Here is an 18,258-nt window from a genome sequence, read left to right as displayed (position 1 = left end):
AACAAAATCGTTCTTTCCGTGTAGCGTTAACAAAGAAACGATTATGTTTTACTCCATTAATGTATAAGAACGCATATAAAAAGAACTTTTGTTTTGATTCGTACTACAACAACATATCCGAAGCTCATGAAACCTGCATGTATTTCTTTATAAGTTGTAATTAACGTGGAAGCCGAAGACATCTATATAAAGACAGGCTGATCGATAGTGTAAACAACATTTCGCGTTACATTGAAGCGCAGGAGAGAATGAAAGAAGGAAGACGTCTTTCTGGAGGCGAAAAGCGAACGTTATTTTGTTTTATATAAAACAAATTGTTTTATATAAAAGCTATAGAGTGTAAATTATGAATAGAAAAATCAAAGACGGTGATACAGGTTTAAAAGTGACGAATAGCGATCGAGGCAATTAAACAAGGTTTTTGTTACAATTGCGGTAGCTTTTCTGACACGAAATTTCAGAATAGTAATTAAACAGCAGAATTTGTCAGACTTGGATAACAGTGGTGTATACATACGCCTGCTGAAACTATTCTCCGAGTTACACGTGAATTTATTTTCCTGCGCGCAAACTAGCTAGTAGGTGTACTCGTGGGCGTTAGAATGCACGGTATATCGAGTTTCACATAGTTTGTTCATTCAGTAATTAATTTAGTTTATCATGCCATTATTTTATTTTTTTTTTATATATAACGGATCGAACGAGAGTTTCGAGTTTAACTAACTTGAGCAACTGGAGAATTCTATTAGGAAATTATATTGAAAGATTGTGGCGAACGGTGGTAGAAGATTGCGATATAGATCTTCTAAAAACTCGCGCCATGCAAGAGCGAACTTGTATCTAAGACGAAGTATTTTCCCAGCGAGCGATCTTCCCTCACGACCCTGAATTATTAATAAAACGGTATACATATTATAAAGATGTACGTAGCGACCTGACGTGGGGATACTTCGTTTATCTTAATCGACGCACAAATTATATATATGTATTTCATCGTGTATCTCTATCACGAACGAAATCAACTTCGAAAGCGAAAACCTAATTTCGAAATTTTTTCCCAAACTTTAGTGTAATCTCAAAGTATCAAGGGTAATAAAAATGTATTTTTATTATGTAGAATGAAATGTAAAAATTGTAAAGAATGCGTCATTCTATTCATGTCTTGTTAGTGTTTAAAATTCAGCCACCACTAATTGCTACTGTTATAGTTGATAAATATTCACAAGGATTTTTCGAAATTTTAAAGGAGTTTTATATATATAAAAACTTTAATATATATATAAAGACACGATTTAGAAAACTTTACCCCAAAAGAATAGCGTCGGCTATGTGTAAGGGATTTCTCTACTTCTGATCAGCACGGATCTCCAATTCCTTCGTCTGCGCATCTCCTTCCGGATTCAGGGGTATGGGTTGGAAAGCAGTAGTTATTACCAAACCAAGGGAGGGTTGATCGATAACCTATTTTTCTGCGGCTGGCGTGGCGCCAGAATTCTTGACAAGTAGTTGCTGACTCTTTGACATCGTAAACAGTATAAAGCCCCGATCTCGAGATAGCTCGTAAATATTTTCGATTTGAATACCCGACAAAGTTCTGCGTGACATTGGTTTAAGTCGACGAACAGCAGCGATAGCTACAGAGACTACAACGATCACGGTGATTGCGGTGACGGTGCTTCTGTCTCCGGTGTAGTATTTAATAGTATTTAAATTGATGCGAAAATGTAAATTACATTATTTACATTTACGATAATGTCTTAAGCAAAGTAATAGCGCAAATCGACAGAACACTATCTGATCGGCAATATAATTAAAATCACAGTTTTTCTAGAACAAATTTATTTTGGAAAATAGCTAGTAAAAATAACTTTCATCTTTAGAAAGATGTTTCACGGAGTTATAACGCGCTGTGGATGTATTTCTAAGAAAAAATATTTTCTGTCCCGTTTTTATTACTTTATTAATTATATTATATAATATAATTAGAGAGCTTACAGTTTGATTAGTATATATGAAGAATTAATTAATTTTAAGCTACTTACTCATCAAATTATTATCTGTTTTAAAGAAATATTTTTGTAAAAGTTCTTTATGCGTTATGCAAAATAAATATTAGACATTAATATAAAATTAATAAATAAGATTCTCCTCTTCATTTTGTACAGATTAACGTTATATAAGTATTTTCGCAAATATACTCCAGATGATCCAGAGAATAACAAATGTAAGTACAATTTTGAACGTTTGATGAATCAAGTAAAATCTGAAATTTATAATTTTATTCTTAAATATGAATTTAATTTAATTTAATTTAAATAAAATTAACTAAGAATTGTTCGAAATCTGTTACCTTTTATATCTACTACGACTGATTTCCAAAGTACTATCGTCTTCTTTGACTAGATAGAGGCGTATGCCCTTGTAATGATCAACGAGGTACTTCATCCAGTCAAAACCTTTCATATGGAACTCAAACAATTGCTGATCTTTGTCACTCAGCCGATTCCACATTGCGTCAACATTGTGATCAGAGAAATTGAACCGATTCAACATGAAGGGTGCGATTGCGTTGGAATATTTGTGGATCTTCCTATATAATTTCCACAATCTAAAAAATATATAAATTTATTATTATTATCTTTTATTTTACACATATTACATAATATTCGTTTGATTGTTATGATTGTGAAATATACGTTATTAAATATCCTTTTAGAAATTAAATATTAGAAGTGATTAATTATTTACATATTTCAAGTAAAAGAACTGAATAACAGTATTTCAAATATTTAAATAATTAATTTCTAGTATTAAATTGATCAATATTAAAATGAATAACTTTAAAAATAACAGATAAGTTTTTACGATACCTCGGACGACGGTTCATGCAGATATTTACGGCGTCCATTAGAAACGCTGGGAGCAAATGACCAAGCCAAATACAAATTTTATACAATACTTTGTGTGGTATTAATTTGAAAAATGGTATCCATATTGCCTCTTTGAAAGGGTACAATTTATTTAAAGAAAACATTTTATTAACATATTCATACCAAGTCGGCGAATCCATTGATACAAAATTATAAATTAATGTAGTCTCTCCTTTTCTAAAAGAAAAATTAATTTATCTAAGCTGCGGAATATAATGTTTTAGCGTTAAAATGTTGCTGAATATTCACACAATATTTTATATGATACGTTCTCGTATTAAGTATTCTAAAATTAAGTTAATCACAGATTATATTAAAACATGTTCTATTTTTTTAATTACGTGAAAAAATTATTTAGAGATTACATAGATTTATGATCATACTTCCATTGGTTAAAGACATCCCATGCGCTGGCAATTAAAGCATTTGCAGTGAAATCAACGGGTACTATATTTGTTACCAAATTTCCATTTGCTAATTGAAATCTCTGTAAACCGGCTGCCGCAGGTATTATAATTCCACTTGGTCCATAAAGATTATCGATCCATCCAGCGAGTGGTTCATTAGCGCTATTTGTAACTGAAAGAAATATTTTTTTTCCATATTCAAAAATTTCTATTCAAACGATGCTAATCGTAATTTTTTCTCGCTACATGTTCTTACTTTATTACTTCTCATATTTCTCATAATTATTATTATAGTTTATTAGTATATAATATTAGTATATAATATTATATTAGTATATAATATTATATTATATAATATTAGCATAATTATTAGTATAGTTATAAAAGGCAATAATTGCATTATTGATGATATTTATACATTACAAATATATTTTGTGAATTATGTAATATATATTTTTTGGAATATTGCAAGAAATACTATTATCATAAAAAAATAATGTTAAGTATATGCAAATTTTATTCATTGATAAATAATTGATTAATTTAAGTAATTTTGTATCTGAGATTAATCTATTGTGTAATGTTATGGCATAATTTTATGGATATTGTAATATCGCAAAACAAACAATTTTGTAAGCGGTTATTAATAATTATACACGAATATGACTCAGTAAATTTTTTAGCGGAAAATCTACTTCTATAATTTCTATAATTAAGTATTTACTTATGGCAGGTCGATATATTCCTATTGGTAAATTTCCACATTCGTCTCTGAGAAGCGCTTCTGCAATTGCTTTAGTGAATGTATATGTATTCGGCCATTGTGAGGCGATTCTGTGAAAACAAATTTCAACAATTTTACAATTTTCTACATGCTTATAATATTAATTATTTTATTGTACTAAGAACAAAGTAAATACGCACTTGGTTACCTTCTTCTCCATTTCATTTTCCGATAAAGTACGTGAAAATGTAATGAGATCTTTGTGATTAATAGGATATGTGTAGAAACATTCGTCGATATATTTTAAATGACAATTCGAATATGCGGTTGATACGTGAATAAATGACTGTAAAATAAATATCAATGTTTATTTAATATAAGTGTATATTGAAAGTATTTACTTTTAAAATAGGCAGATGAACAAAAATTATGAACTCTATATACGTACTGGAAAAAGACCTTCTCTATGCTTATGTTTAACAGGGGGAAGGGAGGAGGAAGGAGACGGCTGACTATGCGACAGTGACAGTTATGCAAGTTGGGTAAGTGCATTAAAATCAGTGAAATGAGACAGTTGATTGTATGAGAGTCACAGTTATAATGCGATTAAGGAAACGTTTGCTTTATTTCAATATGTATCTAAATATCTTAAATTATATATTAAAGTAAGGCAGATGTTCTCCGATTTGCGTAATTGTTACAGACTTGCATAATTTGCATAGTTGAATGCCCCCCAGATATAAGCTCGAGAAAAGGTTCTCTCCAGAACGTATAGGGTCCATTAATAAAAATTAATAACTTTTTCTAATTATATACTGCCCAACAAAAATAATTTTTTTTTCAAACACAAAAATGAGTGTAATCATTTTCTATAGTTTTTTGGATGCCGAATACACATCCCGTTTATCAAATTGCTCAATCTCGTCACAATTTTGAAAAATTTACGATTACGTACAGTTGCAGAAAAGAGCCATTTTACACAGCACTATCATAATTAATATTTTAAATACTATTGGAAGAAGATTTACCTTTAAGTTTGGCATACGTTTAGCAATATTTAAAATCGTATCGGTAGAATTCACGTTTATTATTGTAGAAACTTTAAATTTTTCTTCAAAACGTACATTTGCTGCCACATGAAAAATTATGGATACCTGTAATTAATATGATATAAAGTAATGTTTTAAATATATATTTAAAAAAAATAGAAGAAATGGTTTATTTTTGTGATTATTTTAATAGGTACAGTTAAATTTATGTAAAATGTGTAACAATATGCATATGTATAACAAGTATAATTTGAATTATTTACCTCACGTATTAATATGTTCTTGTCATTTTCCGATAATCCTAAGCCGTCAATTTCAAGATCCCCTATGATTGGCAAAATTTTTTTGCGGAAATTGGGTACTTCCTCTTTCACTCGATCATAAAGCTACAAATTACAGATTTATATAACAAAGTTTTTTACAAGTACATTATGTTAGTTTAATGTCGTTTGATTTATTTACCACATTCTTAAACATTTCGTCCAATCGACGTTCGGAACTTTGATTTTCTTTCGGACGTATTAATAAATATATCGTTGTAATATCGGAACAGCTCCGTAATAATTTTTCGATTAAAGCCTTTCCGAGAAATCCGGTGCCCCCTACGAAATACATCTTAAAAAAAACCATGCTAATTCGATAATCGAATTCATTACTGCTCCTTTTACTGATTAGTTCTTTCGCTTTTTTTATTTTGTATTGTGAGAATAATTGTCAGAGATCGTGTTTTGACAGTTTAGATTATCATAATTGCGTGATCTGCTTATTTGCATACTTGTATGTTTGTATATTTGAATTTTGTGTAGGTATAATATTGAAAGTTAAATAGCGCATGCGTAGCCACTATTAATCGGAGTTAAAGTTACATGTATAACAGAGGGAAAGATAAAACCAATAGGATTCAACAGTGATCAAAATAATTATATTTAAGTGCACAATATCACTTGCACAGTCACTTTAATTTATTAATGTTCAGAAACTTCGATTTTTCTATTTAACTAGTTTTGTTTTTTCGTTAATTACGTGTAAATGTTCTGCCATGGCAATATTTATGAATATAATATACGTTAAAGTAAATGATTAAATTTTTAATTTATATAACTAAATTATTACCTATAATTTTATAAAAAATTAAAAATTTTGTGTTACGTAATATTCTTTGTATGGTTAATTAAATATCACATGCTTTCAATTATTAAAGTTTATGATTTTTATGATGTTTATAAATAAAATGCGCATCAGCAAAAATGTAAGGAAAGCATGTTAAAAAGTTTTTATATTTTAAGATATTATAATATAATTTAATATAATATATATTATAATGAATAAAGAACGCTATTTTTTAAATGTATTTATTACTTAATTTAATTTATTTAATCGATTTTTTATTAGTATTAACAAACGTTTACATTATGATGCACATACATATTGCATATAATCAATGCGACATACGTGATATCCCTATTATTAAAAATTATCCATTGATTGTCATGGCATTAATTTCATTATTTAATAATTAACAGTGTATTTCAAAATTTTTAAAATTTATTTCAAAATTTTATTGCGCACATTGCATATGCATGCTAAAAATACCTGTAATGAAGACTGATTGTCCAGCGTAAAAATTTTGTATCGATGTTCTATATGCTTCATTTTTCACGTATTTATTATCCATAGTACGTAAAGTTAACATAAAAGGAATAAATATTATTTATTTCGATTTTCCAACTTCTTGATCTTTATCTGCTTGATTTCACGCAACACTGAAGACTGAGAATCACGTGGAAAATTTATTTCATATATAAGCATGCAGTGTTGCGCGCCGCGCGCGCGCGCGCGCACACACACACACACACACACACACACACAAGATGTTGAATATATAATAGTATTCCCTCTCATTTTTTAGGATACAGCTAATTGCATAAAAGACAAATCTTATAAAAACAGACAAAGATAAAAACTTGGCATATCTAAATGTGAAAGAAGTAAGACTAGTGGAACAGCAAAACATAGACAGTGAAACACGTGAACAGTAAATCAATATTATTAATTTGTTACTGCTTGCGTCATTGCTTTATGTACTTGTCTGTAATTGATTTATTCGATTGCTGAATTTTAAAGATTTGAAAATTAAAAATATTGTTGAGCAACCAACATCTAGCCTTGGCCGTATTTAACTCTTTTTCGTCACATTATTTTTAAAAAAGCTTTTAATATTAAATTTGTCAATGGCGAATTGAGATTTTATATCTATTTTTGGACAATTAATTTTTTATTTAACGCTGCATATACTTTTGTATGCATTTTATCCACTCGGCATACATTTTTTTTTACTATTGTTTTTACTTTTTCTATATGCTTCACTTTTTTCACACTCAGACACGCCAAGTTTTTACCCTGTTAAGGTCTATTTTTATAAGACCTTTTATACAATTTACTCTAAAAAATTAGAGAAGAAATATATTGTTATATACTTCAATATTTTATATATAACACATGTTTAAATATAGAACAAATTTTTCATGTAACTCTTAGTTAATCTTTGCTATTGCATATAAATTGAGCAAATAAAAATCAAGATGTTGGAAAACTACTCATAAATAATATTTATCCTTTAATTTATGTGTTAACTTTTTGACTATTGTGAATACATAAAGTTTTATACTGGAATTAATCTTTATTATTGTAATAAAAGAATTAATTCCAGCGTGAAAACCTTATCCACACTATGTTAAAATTAACACAGAAATTAAAGAATTAATATTATTTATAATATTAGTAGGATTCCAACATCTTAATTTTTTTGATTGATTGTATGCAACAGCAAAGATTAATTAAGAATTACATGAAAAATTTATTCCATATACATATAAACATGTGTTACTTATAAAATATTGAAATATATAATGATATATTCCCTCTTTTATTATATTTCAAAATTAGGAAAATTTTGAAATATTGTGAAAAAATTTGTAACTATGAAGACTGCAAACATGTTATAATACTAAAATGCAGTTTTGTTACTTTTATTATATTAAAATTCTTTATTTAATTTCGTGAGTTTATTATAATTTTCCAGGATTTTGTCTTGATTTCAATTTTATGACAAATGACGATTAGCAGCGCATTTCATTGCTTGTATTAACTGCATGATCATCCACACAAACATACTGCACGTGCGTGCGTGCGCGTCAAATCAAGTATTATACGGAGTTTTAAGTAAAAGCAATTGTTTTTCTTCATTTCTGAAAGAAATTTCTACATTTCATTTGAGTTTAGCTTGTTAGCAAAACATGAGTGCGTGTTTATATACTTTCTTAAGTAGAATTCTTCTACTTTCTAAGTAGAATTCTTGATCTATAACTTGACCTTTAAATGTTATAACCAGTATCAAGTCTGTTTCCACCGAGATCAAGCAAATCTTATTTCTTATTTAAAATCTGCAGTAACTTCTCTTTGTATAGCTCAATTCTTTTACATTAAAATAATTATAAATCAGTAAATTAGAATACTTAATGAATAAATCCAATCAAACTTCATCAAATAATTGAAAAACAAAGACAATGAGAGTTAGTAAATGGTTCGCAAATTAATAAGAATATGATATTATAATGTCTTTAAATTAAAATAAGTATATATATACATATATATATATTTATATACATACGTATATATATAATAATAATATTTAAAAAAACGGACGGCTAATGTTGTAACCATCTTTCGCATATAATGTTGATGACAATAAGTAAAATAAATAAATAAAATAAATAAGATATTGTAGCGATTGCATCGCCACTACCCCGAATCGTTAGCCTGCGAAAAAGATTAAAAATCCAGCGAGCAAACGAAGAAAATAAAATTCCACAGTCGTGACGTAAAGGTATAAGTTGTAAACAAGTACAAAAACCGGGCCTATAACAAACACGACTAATAAACACGCAAGAGCAGAAGCGATAGGTTGAGCGACCGCGGACAACGAGAAGCCGGGACTTGTCCGACTGTCTCCGTGTAGACTAGACGTGCGTTCTCGGTATCCCGCTTCCTGGAATAAAGCACTTTTCTTGATTTAAATTCTAAAAGACTCTGTTTCTCGATTCCTACCGATTTCTAAATTTCTACCGATCCTTCATCCGCCCACAAAGCGTTACTCGATTTACGAAGAGATACCGAATTAATTCCTCGCCGCGCAAAGGCGAGCACCAAAATATAAACGTCATGTCGTTAAAAGTAATGAATAATATTAATTACGTTGTAAATTGTAATTGAAATTATTCTGTCCAAACTCGCTGCATCGGTTGGAATTTCTCGGTTATTCATTTCTCACGAGATGTAATAATTAAGACTTTCATTTCATATGTAGATTGTAGTCAATAGTAAAACGTATATAAGTCCAAAAAAACGAAATGTCATGGTCAGAAGATAAAAAGTAAAGTTAATAAATTTAGTAATAATCATAGTCTTCAGACAGTTCGAAGTGAACAAAAGTGTTTGTATATTTACTTCGAACTGTGAATATTATCGATTATTACTAACTTCATTAATTTTAATTTTTATATTTTCTGACCATGACATTTCTATTTTAAATTTATACACGTTTTTTCTTATATAATAGTGTATTATTTTTTATTTTAAATAAAAATTTGTTTAATTTAAAGATGTCGTAATTTTATTAATTTGCTCACAACTTACCGCGCTAATTGCCTTTATTTTTTAATTGTTTGATTGTTCTTTTAGATTTTTTAAACACCACTGATCGTAGTAAGTCATTCTTGCAAAAACCAAAAATACAAGACAGTTACGTTCAAACCGCGAAATTAAAAGGAATTATTTGAAAAGAGAAAGATTTGTAGCGATATAGAAGAACATATTAGATTAGACACTTTGTCTCGTAAATTTTCGAGGCATTATATATTTATAGACATATATAGGCTCATTGTCTTTCATAATTTGATATCTTAATAGAATTAATATTATGAACAATGGAATGCCACGTGCATGTTGGAATTTTTCAGTCATCGCTGATCCCGCGCATCGAGTCTCCGCGCATTTATTATAGAGACAACATATTTATCCTATTGCTGAATATGTTATTTACTTATTTACATATTTAATTAATTTTTTTCTGGGTTTGACGTTCTCGATACGTGTTAATTCTGAATTTTATCGCAAATCAGACGTTGGAGCGGCCTTGCGTCAAGGCGCGGAGCGTTCTTTATTTAATTGTAACATAAATAATTGTGTAAGCACTTAAACGTATAGATACTCTAATTAAATGAAGAACGCTCCGCCTTGTATGATTGCCCTCGTATGATTGTCGATGCGCAGGATGGCCGATACGACCGAGGACATCCAATGAATTAGAACTTAGAAATGCTGTGATCGTCGCCTAGCGGTAATAAATGGATATAATTTTAAAATTTTTTCAAATCAAAACTTAAAAATATAATAATCTGATGCGAAGATCACCATAACTGGTTTTTATTAAGTCACAATGAATGATTGCATTGTATAAATAAACATCCGATTTAATCGGATATAAAAAGAGTATATAAAAAGACAAGATCCGACAAGCAGGGACAGATTTCCTCGCGCGAGCGAGCTTACCGCACCGATCCAGAAGCTCCGCCACACACTTCCGATATCCAGATATTCTTCACTTAGTAAGTTGACGTGAAAAAGGAAGCGAAGGAGTTTCTTGCCTCCGCTGCGGACGTTCCCGGTAATTTACTTAATAATCATGATCCTTCATTGATTTGTGATTGCTACAGAGGCTATTGCTACAGGACGTTTTCCGATCCGGCCAGAAGTTATCGGCTACTATCGCTACCGACATAACACTCACTTATTCCGGACTAACCAGTTTTGCAAGCATAAAGCGAAGGTAGGCCGTTTTCTGTCGCTACTGGAGTTTACCGGCTGCGTGTTTTCGCATTACAAACCAATCACATAATGCATTCCTCGACACATTCAGAATCTAAGTTCTCGCTGTTCATCCGCGAATTACATTACGAGCGCCGTCATATCGCGCCTCGCGTCTTATTGCGACTTACACCGAGAATTCGCAAATTGCAGATGAACGATCATGCGTTGCGCAACACGCGCGCGTACACGTGCGTTTGTTGTAGAACGATCTTTTAAACCTACAATTAATATCATAACACGCCTCAAATAATTCACGCGTCATGTAAATAAGATTGTAACACATCCTATCATTTAGCATCATTTAGTAAATTTGTAATAAAATCTTATTATATTTTTTAACATTATAAAGTGTCTCTGCATCTCCATCCGGAAAAAAGACAATGACAAATTATAACATTGCAATATAATATGTTTAAAATCAAGCAACATTGCTACAAATATTGAATAATGTTACACATTATTAACATTGTAAAGCTATTGTCCCGAGATAATCATGAATGTATTCAATTCGAATTTTGATAAAGTTTTGCATGCCAAAAATAGCAACAGCGAGATTACAACGGTTCCAGCAATTGTCTCGGTGTTTCCGTATGTGATACTGTTTCGATTGATACGGAAATGTATATTACATTATTTACATTTATGATAATGTCTTAATTAAAATAAAATAAATCGGCAGAATACTATCTCATTGACAATAAAATAATCAAATTTATTGCTTCTCTGGAACAAATTTATGACGAAAAATAACAAACATATTATGGAATATATAAAATACATTATACAAATATTTTTACAAATATACACCAGACGATCCAAAGGATAGCAAAGATGAGTACAGTTTTGAACGTTCGATGAATTGAGTAAAGTCTGAAATTTGTAATTTTATTTTTAACTAAAGTTAAACTTTAACTAAAATAAAATTAACTGAGAATTGTTATAAATTAGATACCTTTTATATCTAATACGACTGATTTCTAAAGTACTATCGTCTTCTTTGAGCAGATAAAGTCGGATGCCCTTGTAAAGATTAACAAAGTATTCCGTCCAGTCAAATTCTTTCATTTGAAATTTAAATAATTGCTGATCTTTCTCACTTAGCCGATTCCACATCGCTTCAACGTTGTGAAGGGAAAAATCCAAATGCTTTAGAGCAAAGCAAGCCACTGCGTCGGAATATTTGTGGATTTTCGTATATAATTTCCACATTCTAAAAAATACATGAATTTATTATAATCTTCTGTTTTACACACATATATAATGTTTGTTCAGTTCTGAATATTAAGTATGTGTTACTATGTATTCTCTTACTGAAATTAAATACTGGAAAGTAATTATTAATTACTTGAAGTATAAGGAGCTAAATAACAGTGCTTTTATTATTCAAAATAATTAATTTCTGGAATTAAATTGACCAACATTAAATTAAATTTCTTTAAGAGTAACAGATTTGTTTTTACACAATACCTCGGACGATGGTACATACAAATATATACGGCGTCCATTAGAATCGCTGGGAGCAAATGACCAAACCAAATACAAATTTTATACAATATTTTTTGTGGTATGAATTTATAAAACGGTATCCATAGTATTTTTTTTACAGGATACAATTTACTTAAGGAAGTCATTTTATTAATATATTCATTCCAAGTCGGTGGGTTTGTATCAATTGATACAAAATTATAAATCAATGCAGTCTCTCCTTTCCTAAAAAAAAAAATTGATTTATCTAAGCTGCGAAATATAATATTTTATCGCTAAAATGTTGCTGAATGTTGTTTACACAATATTTTATATAATACGTTTTCGTATTAAGTATTCTGAAATTAGTTAATTACAGATATTATTATAACATATCATTATAACATGTTCTAATCAATCAGTGAATATTTATAATTACGTAAAAAATTATTTATAGATTTATACTAGTACATATATCGATCATATCCGTTCATACTTCCACTGGTTGAAGACATCCCATGCACTAGCAATTAGAGCATTTGCAGTGAAATCGACAGGCACCGTACACATTTTCAAATTACCATCTCCTAATTGAAATCTTTGTAAACCGTGTGCCAGAAATATTGTACCTCCTATTTGTCCATAGATATTATCGGCCCATCCGATGAGCGGTTCATTAGCGCTAGATGTGACTGAAAGAAACATTAATTATTCCTTCTTTCACATTCATAAAAATTTATACTCAAACGTTGCTAATCTCGATATTTCCTCGCTATACATTCTTACATTTTTTGTTAGTTCTGCAATCTCATACACTATATTTAAATGTTATTAAAAGTATTAATTACATTATTGACGATATTTATGCATTAAGAACATAGTTTTTGAAGTACGTGATATATATTTTAGTTCAAGTTTGAAACTTACATATTCGTAATTATCACACATTGGTTTATATATTTTTTGGAAAGTCGCAAGAGATATCATTATTACAAAAAAATACGTCACGTATATGCAAATTTTAATCATGTAGTACTAATGATAACTAATAAACGTCTCATTAACTTTAATAATTTTGTATCTATTTTTAGACGTATTTTTTTGTAATAATGATATCCCTTGCGACTTTCCAAAAAATATATAAACTAATATGTGATAATTACGAATGTAAGTTTCAAGCTTGAATTAAAATATATATCACGTACTTCAAAAAATACATTCTTAATGCATAAATATCGCCAATAATGTAATTATTGCTTTTAATAACATTTAAATATAGTGTGAGATTGCAGAACTAACAAAAATTGTACGAATGTATAGCGAGAAAATATCGAGATCAGCAACGTTTGAGTAAAAATTTTTACGAATGTAAAAGAAGGATCAAAATGAATCTATCTGTAAGATTGTAGAATAATCTTATCGTAATATTGCAGAGAAAACAATTTTGCAAGCGATTATTAATATTTACAACAATATAACTCAGTAAACATTGTAGCCAAAAATCTGTTAATTTCTACAGTTAATCAATTTACTTATGCCAGGTCGAAGTATTCCTATTGGTAAACCTCTGCCTTCCTCTCTTAGAAGCGCTTCTGCAATCGCTTTCGTAAATGTATATGTATTTGGCCATTGTGAGGCAATCCTGCGAAAATAGTTGAATTTTTTATATCATTATAATATAAATTATTTTATTCTACTGAGAACAAAAATAAATACGCACTCGGTCACCTTCTTCTCCATTTCGTTTTCGGATAAAGTATGTGTCAATGTAATGAGATCTTTGTGTTTAATAGGATATGTATAGAAACGTTCATCGATATATTTTATATGATAATTCGAATATGCGGTTGATACGTAAATGAATGACTGTAAATTAAATATCAATGTTTATTTAATAGTATAATAATAAGTGTATATCACTTTTAAAATGCGGATAAGTGCTCAAAAATCAGTAAGAGCTCTATATGTACTGGAGAGAGCCTTTCCTACGTTTGACGGGAGAAAAGGTGAAAGTGATCGACTGTGCGAGAGTGACAATTATGCGAGTTGGGAAGACTTATGTTTCACTTTAATATGTAATTTAATATATGTACATGTATATGTATAATGAAGTGAGGCAACGTTCTCAACTTGCATTATAACTGTGACTCTCACACAGTTTGCCGCTGTTGTCACTTGAATGCACTTTCCAGCAATATGTAGAGCTTATACAGATAAAAATCAATATTTTTTCTAATTATACTGTCCAACAAAAAATAATCTTTTTTTAAACACAAAAATGAGAGTAATTGTTTGCTATAGTTCTTTAAGTGCTGAATACAATCCTATTTAAAAATTGTTCAATCTCATCACAATTTTGAAAAATTTATGACTATAGTTATTGCAGAAAAGAATTATTTTAGTATAGAGCAATTATCATTATTAATATTATAAATACTATTAGAAGAAGAATTACCTTTAAATTTGGCATATGTTTAACAAAATTCAAAATGGTATCGATAGAATTCACGTTTATTATTGTAGAAACTTTGATTTTTTCTTCGAAACGTGTATTCGCTGCCAGATGAAAAATTATGGATACCTGTAATTTAATATGATATTAAAGAGTAATATATTTTAAATATATAAAGAAAAAAATAGAGGAAATGGTTTATTTCTGTAGGTAGCTATTTTAATAAAATATGTATGTACATATGACAAGTTATATGTAATTTAGATTTACCTTACGTGTCAATATATCTTTCTCATTTTCTGACAATTCTAAGCCGTCGATTTTTAAATCACCCATGATTGGTATGATTTTTTTGCGAAAATTGGGTACTTCCTCTCTTACTCGAGCATAAATCTACAAAGTGTAGAATTTTGTAGCAAGGCTTTATATTATGTTAGCAAGTATATAGAGCTCATTGATAAAAATCAATAATCCTTTCGAATTATACTGTCCAATAAAAAAGGTGATCTTTTTCGTGCGCAAGACAGTAACCGTTTCTCATAATTTTATAGGTACTACAATTTTACTTATTAAATTATGTTAGTTAATGTCTTTTGACTACTCACTATACTGTTAAACATTTCGTCCAGTCGAGTTTCGGGACTTTTATCTTTCTTTGGACGTATCAGTAAATATATTGCTTCAATGTCGGAGCAGCTCCGTAGTAGTTTTTCGATTAATACCTTTCCGAGAAATCCGGTGCCCCCTATGAAATTCAATCTTGATAAAAGCCATTGTTAATTCGGTAGTCGAATTCATTGTTGCCCTTCTACTTATTACTTCTCTTACTTTTCTCACTTCGTACTACGAGAGTGACTATCAGCGCAGGAATCATGTTTGACAGTTTAGTTTATCGTAATTGCGTAATCTGTATACTTGTATTTATATATTTATATATTTGATTTCTGTACATAATATATACATAATATAATATGGAAAGTTAAATAATGCGCATGTAGCCGGAATTATAGTAATACGAATAACAAGAAAGATAAAATGAGTACCATACAGCAAAAATATTTAAAATACATCTTACAAGGGAACACACAGAAGTGTTCCCCTCCGATTTCAAGGAGCTCTGGATATGTTAAACTACAGACAAAAATAAGCTACTACAATTTTTTTATACGTGCTGAGTCGCACGTTAAGGGGATGAAACATCCCTTAGAAAAAAATCGGTTTTTTTATTTCAATAGGAATATCGTCAAAACTACGAGAGATAGAAAAAAATATTTCTAATAAAAGTTGAATGGTTTTAAGAGTACTTTATAATTATAATTTAAAATAATTTTTTTATTGTTTATATTTTTGTTTAACCCCCACCACCCAACATTTTTCTTTAATTTTTCAAAATTTTTTTTACCAAATGAAAGAGTATTTTAAGACAAATTCAACCCTGTGTGATAAAGTTATTTTCCGAAGTATCATTTTCCAGAAATAATTATAAACGCCTTTGTACGCATCATCCGTACTCGTTTATGCGCTAATTTATTTACGTGAACTTGGCACCCCTTTGTTACTAAAATAAATTTACAATAAAAAAAAGGCTAGTATTTTGTTTGTAGTTGTTTGTATTAGTATAATTTCGTTTTAATCACTTATTTTTAAAGATATGTACATGTGCCTTGCTTTGTACAAAAATTGAAAAATGTTTGGATATACATATATATTTTTACATGTTTAACAACAGAGTAAGGAGCTAATGTTGGCACTCCGGTCGAATATTAATAATAATTGAAGTAATATTTACAAATTTATCGAGTAAAATAATATTTAATTAGCTAAAACTTTAAAAAAATATACTTTAAAGAAAAGAATGCTTAATTTATTACCGATATATAATGGATGTTATGATATTGAGACAAAATGAAGTGAGAATATTCACGTATCCAGAAATTTTAACCGGCAATATATGTCAATGCGGACATATGTAATATCTCTTTTATTAAAAATTATGCATTAATTGAATATGACATTCATTTTATTATTCAATGATTTAACGAATTTAACTATTTTAAATTTATATTTCATTGTACACATTGTACATGTATATTAAATACCTGTAATAAAGACTGACTGTCCAGCGTAGAAACTTTGTATTGATGTTCTATGTGCTTTATTTTCCACATTTTGTTTATTATCCATAATGTGTGAAAAAAACTAACACAAAGATTAAGAAATATTATTATTATAAATTATTAGATATTATAAATTATAATACTATTATGAATATTATTAATTGATTCTCCGAATCGAGCAAATAAAAGAAAAACTTCTTTTATTTGCTCGATTTTAAGTAATGTCGAAGACTGAGAATCATGTAAAAAACTTTCGCCTTTTATAAACGCATGTGCTACATGTACAGGGTGTTCTGAATTTAAATGTTAAACCTTCGGGAGCGTGCAGGGGATCGATAAACCATAAAAAGAAAATTTAGAAATATTCTCGTTTTTTATTTGTTGTGCAGAAAATTGCAAACAAAAGAAAAAACATAATTTTCATTTTTTGTATTTTATTTATTATTTATTCATTAAATACTTATTTATTTATATTGTCTGTTCCTTATCGATAGGTTTGTTTAAAATATAAATACACAAAAACCACGTCAGCTTATTTAACGTTAAAATATGTACACGACATATTGTAATAGGAGTAATTTACTTGATGGTTTCTGAGTAACTGACGAATTTACTATAGAAGAAAGATAGAACTGATGTATACAAACAAAAAAGTTTTCATTGGAAAACGGATTATTATATTGTTTACAATTTCTACGACGATAATATTTCAGAGGTGATGCAAGAATATGCGCACCAATTTTCATATGGAACAAAAAGTCATTTATACTGTGTCATTAAAGCACATTTTGAATAAATAATAATTATAAGGAAGTGACAACGTAAATAAATAAATAAGAATAAATAAATAATAAGTAAGTACATGGCAAAAATGAAAACAACGTAGTTTTATCTTTTTTTTTGCGATTTTCTTCAAAACAAAGCAAGAACAAATATAACTCTAAAGGACTTTTTTTCTCAGTTTATTGATTCCTTTACACGCTCCTAAAATTTTGATATTCAAATTCGGGACACCTTATATACATATATAAGCCGTTAGAATATATAGGATGTACTCAATGGTACAGCGCTTGTGGGGAGGTAGTGTGGACCAAACTGAACAAAAAAGTCCTCTACCATTTTACGTCTTCGCAATAGTTATCGAGATACTAATCATTAAAAAAAGTTTACGCCAAGTATATACAAGT

At 29.1% G+C, this 18,258-nt stretch overlaps 1 protein-coding gene across 1 annotated transcript in view; it reads right to left on the bottom strand.

The window, feature by feature from the left end:
• Positions 1-1,939: 1,939 nt before the first annotated feature.
• LOC105457578 overlaps positions 1,940-18,258 on the bottom strand; it is a 19,550-nt gene continuing 3,231 nt past the window's right edge. Inside the window, exons 2-21 of the mRNA XM_011702321.1 lie at positions 17,054-17,153; positions 15,560-15,699; positions 15,225-15,347; positions 14,958-15,083; positions 14,223-14,368; positions 14,035-14,144; positions 12,999-13,194; positions 12,506-12,748; positions 11,991-12,248; positions 11,824-11,908; positions 6,704-6,806; positions 5,573-5,712; positions 5,374-5,496; positions 5,090-5,215; positions 4,262-4,407; positions 4,062-4,171; positions 3,314-3,509; positions 2,871-3,107; positions 2,351-2,608; positions 1,940-2,263 (exon numbers count right to left, since the gene is read on the bottom strand). Of these exons, the coding sequence (XP_011700623.1) occupies positions 2,173-2,263; positions 2,351-2,608; positions 2,871-3,107; positions 3,314-3,509; positions 4,062-4,171; positions 4,262-4,407; positions 5,090-5,215; positions 5,374-5,496; positions 5,573-5,712; positions 6,704-6,806; positions 11,824-11,908; positions 11,991-12,248; positions 12,506-12,748; positions 12,999-13,194; positions 14,035-14,144; positions 14,223-14,368; positions 14,958-15,083; positions 15,225-15,347; positions 15,560-15,699; positions 17,054-17,153 (3,057 nt within the window). The 3' untranslated portion in view covers positions 1,940-2,172. The remainder of the gene's footprint in view (positions 2,264-2,350; positions 2,609-2,870; positions 3,108-3,313; positions 3,510-4,061; positions 4,172-4,261; positions 4,408-5,089; positions 5,216-5,373; positions 5,497-5,572; positions 5,713-6,703; positions 6,807-11,823; positions 11,909-11,990; positions 12,249-12,505; positions 12,749-12,998; positions 13,195-14,034; positions 14,145-14,222; positions 14,369-14,957; positions 15,084-15,224; positions 15,348-15,559; positions 15,700-17,053; positions 17,154-18,258) is intronic.

Source organism: Wasmannia auropunctata, unplaced genomic scaffold (genome assembly GCF_000956235.1).
Source record: "Wasmannia auropunctata unplaced genomic scaffold, wasmannia.A_1.0 LD335207.1, whole genome shotgun sequence".
NCBI lineage: Eukaryota > Metazoa > Arthropoda > Insecta > Hymenoptera > Formicidae > Wasmannia > Wasmannia auropunctata.
The sequence above is the reverse complement of the archived record's forward strand: the minus strand, read 5'-3'. Positions and strand labels throughout refer to the sequence as shown.